This window comes from Enhydra lutris, unplaced genomic scaffold (assembly GCF_002288905.1).
Source record: "Enhydra lutris kenyoni isolate GAN:26980312 unplaced genomic scaffold, ASM228890v2 scaffoldscaffold22, whole genome shotgun sequence".
In the NCBI taxonomy this organism is placed as follows: domain Eukaryota; kingdom Metazoa; phylum Chordata; class Mammalia; order Carnivora; family Mustelidae; genus Enhydra; species Enhydra lutris.
In genome coordinates this window covers 12,467,384-12,476,886 of record NW_019154106.1, presented here as the reverse complement: position 1 = coordinate 12,476,886, position 9,503 = coordinate 12,467,384, and the positions used below count along the sequence as shown (strand labels likewise).

Below are 9,503 nucleotides of genomic sequence, written 5' to 3'. Positions count from 1 at the left end.
GATCATGACCCAACTGGAAATCATGAGTTAGATGCTCAACCAAAAGGGAAAGAGAAAAATTCTCTTTGGAGAATAATATCCTTTATGCTCACTACATTGTATTGTGGGGTTAAATAGTTGTTAGCTGAGCTAAACTGGAAAGGGTTTGCTTTGGAGTCCCACAGACTTAGGTTCAAAATTCTCACTTTGCACCCTCTGCCTCTGTCTGAACCTCCATTTCCTCCTTTCTATATGGCTGATCCCCTCAGAGGTAGTGTGGTATCTGAATGAGTTCACACACGCAGATAATGAGCAGACACTAGATGCTGAATAAATATTATCTCTTTTCTTTGGTCTCAATCCCCTCTTTGTGACAGGCTTTGAGGAAATGACTGCATTTGACAATCTCCTGGTGTTCAGGTCTTATTCTTAGAGCCATCCAATCCTACATTGTGGAGGTGGATTCAGGCAGCGGTATTTGAAAAATCTCCTGTAGGTTATTGTCATGTGCAGCCAAGGTTGAGAACCCCTGTTCCAGATTAGTGTTTCTAGGGTGAGTCTTGTGGTTTCCAAACCTTTCAGAGTCACCAGGAGGACTTGCTAATTCACAAATAGTTGTGCTATACTCCTAGAGTTTCTGAAGCTGTCGGTCTGGGGTGGGGATTTCTATAATTGGCTCTTATAAAAAATTCCAGGTGAAGCTGATGTTGCTGGTCTTGCAACAGTGATTTTGAACTGCTGGTCTAGGGAAACAGTTCTCAAAGTGTGAACTGCTCACCAAACTCATCTGAAATACAGGAGAAACTTGTTAAGAATCCAGGCAGTCCTCCCTATCCATAGTCTCTTACATGAACTTTATGAGAACTCAGTTAAGGGACAGGTATGGATATATTTTAATGTTCTGAACTGTTTTTCTCTCTGAAATGCAGGGACTAAATAGATTAAGCTCAAATAGCATCCCTTATTATCAATGTTCACCACTGGCATTTTTGCTAAGTTCAGGATCCAGGTATATGTGGATAGAGGGGGATAATTCTACAGATTTCTAGGTTCTACCAGAAATATACTAAATTAGATTATCTGGATAGCTCCTATAATTTTCAATGTCTCTCAAGGTAATTTTTAAAAGCATGAAAATCTAAGAAACATGCCTCTGTATCATGTACAAAAATCATAGTTATTTTAAAAACTAGTAATTAAAAATGTAATTCTGGTATCATACACTTAAGAGATTCATCTGCAAAGCTCTTTAGACCAAGGTAGTCTTAAGATTTTATAGTATCCAGGACTATAGTCTTCATTTTAAAATAGAAGCAACATCCTCTTTCAGGAAAAAGATATCCAAAATTTTTCCTACCCTGTCATATTCCCAAAGCATGGACAGAACCAGTCTCATTTGGAAGGGAACTTCTTAGAGAAATGAAAGACAAGAAAGAATTAAAATTCACAAAAATATTCTTAGATACTAGAAGTCCCTGCAATTGCACTACTGGGTATTTACCCCAAAGATACAGATGTAGTGAAAAGAAGGGCCATCTGTACCCCAATGTTTATAGCAGCAATGGCCACGGTCGCCAAACTGTGGAAAGAACCAAGATGCCCTTCAACGGATGAATGGATAAGGAAGATGTGGTCCATATACACTATGGAGTATTATGCCTCCATCAGAAAGGATGAATACCCAACTTTTGTAGCAACATGGACGGGACTAGAAGAGATTATGCTGAGTGAAATAAGTCAAGCAGAGAGAGTCAATTATCATATGGTTTCACTTATTTGTGGAGCATAACAAATAGCATGGAGGACAAGGGGAGATGGAGAGGAGAAGGGAGTGGGGGAAATTGGAAGGGGAGGTGAACCATGAGAGACTATGGACTCTGAAAAACAATCTGAGGGGTTTGAAGGGGCGGGGGGTGGGAGGTTGGGGGAACCAGGTGGTGGATATTAGAAAGGGCACAGATTGCATGGAGCACTGGGTGTGGTGCAAAAACAATGAATAATGTTACACTGAAAAGAAATAAAACAAACAAACAAACAAACAAACAAAAAAAACTACAATGAGATATTACGCATGTCTGAATGGCTGAAATAAAAAACACAAGAAATTAAAAAAAAAGAAATATCACATGGTTTGCATGTTATTTTTTTAAAGATTTTTTAAATTTATTTGAGAGAGTGAGAGAAAGCATGAAAGAAGAGAAGGTCAGAGGGAGAAGCAGACTACCCATGGAGATGGGAGCCCAATGCGGGCCTTGATCCCAGGACTCCGGGATCATGACTTGAGCTGAAGGCAGTCGCTTTACCAACTGAGCCAACCAGGCACCCTGCATGTTATTTTTAACTAGTAGGCTAAACCCAGTGAAGACTTTGCTTTTCCAACCACCTTCTGAAATGCATTCTTGACCTCTTTGTTCCTTAGGCTGTAGACCAAAGGGTTTAGCATGGGGATGACCATAGTGTAGAACACTGATGCCATTTTGTCTGTGTCCATGGAATGACTAGAACTTGGCTGTAAGTACATGAAGATGATTGTCCCATAGAAGATGGAAACAGTGGTCAGGTGAGACACACAGGTGGAGAAAGCCTTCTTCTGTCCCTCAGCTGAGCGCATCCTCAGGATAGCAATAAAAATGAGCAGATAAGAGTTCAAGATAACCAAGAGGGTGAAAAAGACATTGAATGCTGCCAATGTGAAGAGCACAATCTCATTTATGTGGATATCAGAGCAAGAGAGAGCCAGCAGTGGAGGAATGTCACAGAAAAAGTGATTAATTATGTTGGAATGACAGAAGGAGAGGTGGAAGGTGAGGGCAACATGGATGGAAGACTGTAAGAGTCCACAGATGTAGGAGCCAGTGACCAGGGAGGTACACATAGCACTTGTCATGGTGGTGGTGTAATGTAGGGGTTTGCACACAGCTGCATGGCGGTCAAAGGCCATTGAGGACAAGAGGAAACTTTCGATAGTGGCAAAGGCTGAAAAGAAGAACATCTGGGCAGCACATGCATGGTAGGATATGATTTTATCTCCTGTGGAAAACCCCACCATTACCTTGGGAGTGACAGCTGAGGCATAAACACAGTCCACAAGAGAGAGGTTGCTGAGGAAGAAGTACATGGGAGTGTGGAGACAAGAGTCCAACAGGATCAACACAATCATCCCAATGTTCCCAACCAGAATGATGAAGTAAATGATAGTGAAGACTATAAATAAAGGAACTTGCAACTCTAGGGCATCTGTTAACCCCACAAGAATGAATTGAGTCACCTCTGAAATGTTCTCCATCAAAATCATTTGGGAATCATCATAAGAGGCACCTATGACAAGATAAGCACACACAAGATAATTCTATTCGATCCCTAGCATAGGAACTAACTGTGAACAGTGTCTCTTGCTCACATGTGTCAGCTTTCTGTCAAGAGCAGGAGCCTGTATACAACAAGTTTGACTGAACACTGGGGAGGGGTGGGTTGAGTGAGGCTCTTCATCTAGAAGTGATGTGGAAGGACACTGGAATGTCCTTGCTGACTGCTGCCACAAGGGGACTACAGTATGATCCTGGAGGCACATTTCAGCTCACCTACACTATGGTATATTCTATTAGAGTAAACCAATAGGACTAAACCAATAGGACTCTTTCCCACTAACTTGCCATACCTTGCAAACACTCCTGTTACAAGTACATAAAAGCTTAATCAACAGAAAGGAAAAGAAAGTCATTGGCATATGATACAACAAGCTTCATCAAATACATTTCCTGTCTCTGAGGGACCTCTCACTGACTTGTTCATAATAGCTGAAGATATACAGTGATTTGGGACCCTGCTCTACTCTAATTCATGAGGGCCCTTAATTGGGTGCTCTACCCTTAATTGGGTAGTGCTCCACACTACCTTTGGCCCCTGAAGGAAACTTCATGATTTCTGGCACATTCTTAGTGATATTTTGGCATCTTTCAGGAGCTCTAAAAAAGGAGGAATTGTTTTTCAAATGGTGGAAGCAAAATTTTTGTTGTTTTCTCTCTTTGTCACAGTCTTTATTTTTCTCCTAGGCTGATGTTTTCCATCTCCTACCACCATCCGTGTCTTTGCTTTGTTCATGGGAAGGGAGAACTGGGGGAGATGGAAGAATTACTTTCATTCTTACCTAGAGACTTTGCATCCTTAGCCAAGTTGTGGAGGTCACGGCTGTTATGTTATCTGGTGTAACATAACGGTCATGTTATCTGGTGTATCTGGTTGTGCTTACCTCCAATGGCAGCTTAGCTAACAGCTTACTGTGGCTGTCACAGGTATAAATATGAGAAACCCTCTTCAACTCAAGAGACACTTTGACTCTGGAATCTATCACATTCATTTCTACTAGATTAAAAATCCTTAATATTGAAGGAAGGAAATGATATAACCCCACCTTTAAGATTAGCTTAGTGATAGAGACCTATTATCCAAAAGATATGTTCATCATAACATATTCCTAAAGTAGAGGTATGTATTTCCAGGGCACCTTGGAAGTAGAAAGGGTGTATGGTTAGCCCAACACAGGACTAAGAAAAATGCTCTGGAGATTATTACTCCTGAGTTGTGGCTTTGGAGACACAAGAAATATAATAACAATTTATTACTTGTTATAATAACAAATAGTTACATAGTACTTACTTTGTATCTGGGAACTGTTCTAAGCTATTCACATATATTAACTCATTTAGCAACTCTGGGAGGCAAATACTATTATTACCCCTACTTTTACTTCAAATGGAACTGAGGCTGAAAGAAGTAGGTTACTTGCCTAACTAGCAAATCTGGTGGTAGAACTGGGATTTGAACCCAGCTAATATTGTCTAAGATCCATAATACTAAGCAATCCTCTCAAAATAGTGGATCAAGTTAATCATCTTTCCTGAGGTTCAGGATCCTGATCTTTCAAGTGGGAATAATCACAATTTTCATCTTTTGAGGTAGATGAATAGAATAACTTAGTTCATGCAAAACACTTAAAATATGGGTGAAGAGGGTCAAAGGTACAAACTTCCAATTATAAAATAAATAAGTCATGAGGATGTATTAGATCACATAGTGAAAATAGTTAATAATATTGTATTATATATTTGAAAGTTGCTAAGAGAGTAGATCTTAAAAATTCTCAGCCCAAGATAAAAATGGTTGTAGCTATATGTGGTGATGGATGGTAACTAGACTTACTGTGGTAATCATTTCACAATGTACACAGATATCGGATCATTATGTTGTACCGCTGAAACTAACATAATGTTATACATCAATTGTACCTCAATAAAAATTTTTTCAAAAAAAAAAACACTTAAAACAATGTCAATTACACAACAAGTACTGAAATAATTCAAGCTGTTACTACCACTATTAGTATACCAGGCAGAAGAAACATCATGGATAAAAGCATGAATTGGCAAGCACAATTGTATAAATAGGCAATTATAAATAGAGAGGTATTAGTAATTAGCAAAATACATGGCACAATCAAAATCTCAATTAAAGAGTGATACGCAAAAATAGTTGGTAGAAATGAGACTGATAGAATTGAATCTTAAAAGAAAGAGTAGAAAAATGCATCAGATGATAGATCTAATACAATCATTTAGAAGAAGAGCATAAGGTGACTATTTATGCCATATATAATAGAGGCATATAAGTATAGATAAATGTCACTCACTGATTAGCAACCTAGATGGGCTGCAATCTTGGGGACATTACTTACACTCTGCAAACCCTCAGTATGTTGTCTGTGAAAGACCTAGTTCATGTAATGCCCAATGTATCTATTTTACATAGCTGAAAAGTTTAAATTAAATGATTTATGGAGCTCTACCATCACGATGCCTGGCACATGGCATGTATTCAATGATAATTCCCTCCTGTTCTCTTCATAGCTGGCTTTGCACATAAGCCCCCTCTGTACCAGCAGCTGGCATTACATAATGAATAACAAGATTCCTGACTTTTTAAAGGGGTAGAGTCAGTCAGCTCTAGAAGTTATCCCCTCAAAGTGATAAGTGCTTTTATAAAAGCATGTATAAAGTATTACAAAATGATTGTGAAAGTGCCTGGAATGTGCCAGAACACCTTACTGACAATGAAGTTACTTTCTCCTGAGACTTGTTCCTCAATTTTTTCCCCCTCAATTCTTAAATGTCTGTGCTTGATAGAGTTTCCCAAATTTGGCCCCAATACACAAAAATGTGAATCCAATTGCATTTATTTTTGAGAAAAAAAGTAAATTTCTGTAACGGATGTACCAAGAATGGCCAACATATTGACCAGATATCTTTTCTGTACTGTTTGTAAGTATAAGAGGACACAAAACAGCTTCTTTTGATGCAGGAATTTGAGATGTAGGGGTATGGGTATGACTGTATCACAAATACACATCCAATTCTGAATATGAAAGTTCTCTGAAAAGCTTAAAAGATGCTAACATTCTAGTCAAGCAACCTGAGCCATTACTTTCCATGGTCTATCTCACCTCTTGGTTACTGCAGGATATTAAGCCAATAATACTGAAAGTCCAAACTTTGACATTCCCAAAGAAAATGACTTTACGCTCAAGATACCCAAACAGATGTTAAAAGTTCTACAACACCCGAGATTCAGAAAGGAAGGTATATTTGCACTGCTATTCCTCTAGCATGCTCTACATAAAAGGAATAAAGAGGCATGGTCTCCCTTTTTTGACTCTGTCACCCCAACTACTCATTTAAGACATCTGATTGCAATCAGTGGAAAGAGTGGTGAATGACCAGCCAAATTTGTTTTCCACATTTGTAAAATGAACATGGTTAGATCCTCTAGAGCCCCTTTCCTTTCTAATAGGTTACAGTTGTGTGTTTTCTTTATACTTACTTTTGTCCTAGGAACAGACAAAGGAGGGTACAAGGTAGGGAGTTTGGAAAACCGTCATGGCCACACTGTTGACCAGAAGTCCACATCCAGGAAAACATCATGCTAGAGAAGCTCCTTACCCGCCTGTGGAGCATTGTGTTGTGGAACATAACTTGTGCTCTTACAAATACCAGGGTTGAGACATGATCTCAACACGATCTTTTTACACCAAAGATCTCAGGAGAATGTTAGGGTTGTGTGAGTGGGTATCTCAGGAGGCTCCAGATCCAGGATTGGCCCCCTGACCTGAATCTGTTGGGAGCTATCAGAGGATCATGTCTGGTTGTATCTTAGCTGAGAGTGTTTTTAAAGACACGAGGGAATGGACACTTAGAGAGAGGAGCCGCCAATCAGCAAATCAGCAGTACCATAACCATTCGAGGCAACAAAAATAAAAACCTCACTAAGATCTTGGCTTAGGTGATGTCAGGAACTCATGCAAGCTTCCTCAAATCTACATCTTTCTTAAAGGCCTACAGTTGTCTCCAGGAATGTTATTTATTTTATATTTTTAAAATTAGTTTTTAAAGATTTTACTTATTTATTTGAGAGAGAGGGAGAGAAAGTGGTGGGGAGAGGCTGAGGGAGAGGGGGAAGGAGAGTTTTGAGCAGACTCTGCACTGAGCACAGGGCCCAGCATGGGGCTTGATCTCACAGTCCTGAGATCATGACCTGAGCCAAAGTCAAGGGTCAGACACTTAACCGACTGAGCCACCCAGGTGCCTCTCCAGGAATTTTTTTTTTTAAACAAAATACTCATTTATCTTACCCTACAGAGCTGATTTAGGGCTATTTGGGGGGATTTCCCTCTCTATTTTTAGAACTAAGTGTATGGATCCATTCTTTCTTCTGTATAGTCATCTTTGACCAGAAACAAGCACCCAGCAGAATTATGTCTCCTTCATCAATGACGTGTAATGTAGCTAGTGCAAGTTTGAGCTGTATAGTCATGGGGCCCACCTTCAGATTCTAGTTCTGCCACCGATTGCAGGGTGACCCGGGCCAAGTTATTCAGGTTCTCAAAACTTCAAAGTATCACCTATAAAAAGAAGGGTAATACTACACTTCATAAGAGCATCCTAAAGATTAAATGAGATGTCTAGCACATATTAAGAGGTCAATAATTTTAATGTTACAACTTTAGCATTAGTAAAAAATGATACATTATGTGGAACAAAAATAGTGGTGCTCAAACATTGCATCTGTTCCCCACATTTCCTTGTCCCCTAGCAGGTAGGTAGAGCCATGAACTAGTTTTATGTAATGGGTTGGACAGGAAGCAATGTGTGTCATTTCTGGGATGTAGTATAGAATAGCCAGCACACAACTATGGAATGCCTCTCCCCTGCTGTGGTACTTGAGGTGGCTCCTTCTTACAGAAGGTGTAGCCACAGATGACAAAGCCTCCATCAGCCCTGGTGTTTGAATGAACACATGCAGAGAGACTTCTCCTTTCCAGCATAACCTGTGAGGCACATGTAGTAGCAGAAGTAAGAAATAAATCTTTGCTGTGTCAAATCACTGGACTTCGGACTGATTTGCTACTGCAAATGTCATAATCTATCCTGCCCAATACACATATAATAAACTATGTGTGTTTTGTTGTCTGTGTGGCTGGCTTGCTTCCTTCCTTCCTTCCTTCCTTTCTTTCTTTTCTTCTTTCTTTTTTTTCTTATCAGATGCTTGAGTACTGGTCCCCTTATCATTTATTACCTCTTTTTAAAATTTATGGTTATATAAACAGACTATAAAATTCACCTGTTGGGACACCTGGGTGTCTCAGTCAGTTGAGCATCCAACTCTTGGTTTTGGCTTAGGTCATGATCCCAAGGTCATGAGATTGAGCCCCACACTGGGCTCCATGCTTAGCATGGAATTTGTGTGAGATTCTCTCTTTCCCTCTATCCCTCCCCTTACTTGTGCATACCCTTGAGATAAATAAATAAATACATTCTTTAAAAAATAAAATTCATTCATTGATTTTTAAAAAGATTTTGTTTATTTATTTAACAGAGATCACAGGTAGGCAGAGAGGCAGGCAGAGACAGAGGAGGAAGCAGGCTCCCTGCTGAGCAGAGAGCCTGATGCGGGGCTCGATCCCAGGGATCATGACCTGAGCTGAAGGCAGAGGCTTTAACCCACTGAGCCACCCAGGCACCTCACACTCATTGATGTTTATAATTCAGTGAATTTTTAGCATATTCAAGGTTGTGCAACCATCACCACAGTCAACTTGAGAACATTTTTATCACATGAAAAAGAAAGTCTGTACTGATTATCAGTCACTCCCAGTGTCTTCCACCTGCACCCCAGCCCTAGGAAACTACAAAGCTAATTGTGTCTTTATAGGTTTGCCTTGTACAGAAATTTCATGTAACAGAATCATACAATATGTGATCGTTTGTGAGTGGCTTATTTCACTTAGAATAATGTTCTCAAGGTTCATCCTGTTTTTACCAAGTACCAATACTTCATTCCTCCTTTTTTTTTTTTTAAGATTTTATTTATTTATTTGACAGAGAGAGACACACACACAGAGAGAGAGAACACAAACAGTGGGGAGCAGGAGAGGGAGAAGAAGACTTCCCAACTGGCAGGGAGCCTGATGTGGG

General features: G+C 39.7%; 1 protein-coding gene across 1 annotated transcript; it reads right to left on the bottom strand.

Annotated features, from left to right (window-relative positions):
- Positions 1–2,320: 2,320 nt before the first annotated feature.
- Positions 2,321–3,274, bottom strand: LOC111149848 (olfactory receptor 5B12-like). The gene has a single exon (XM_022507155.1). The coding sequence runs from the start codon at positions 3,272–3,274 to the stop codon at positions 2,321–2,323; it is 954 nt and encodes a 317-aa protein (XP_022362863.1).
- Positions 3,275–9,503: the final 6,229 nt, after the last annotated feature.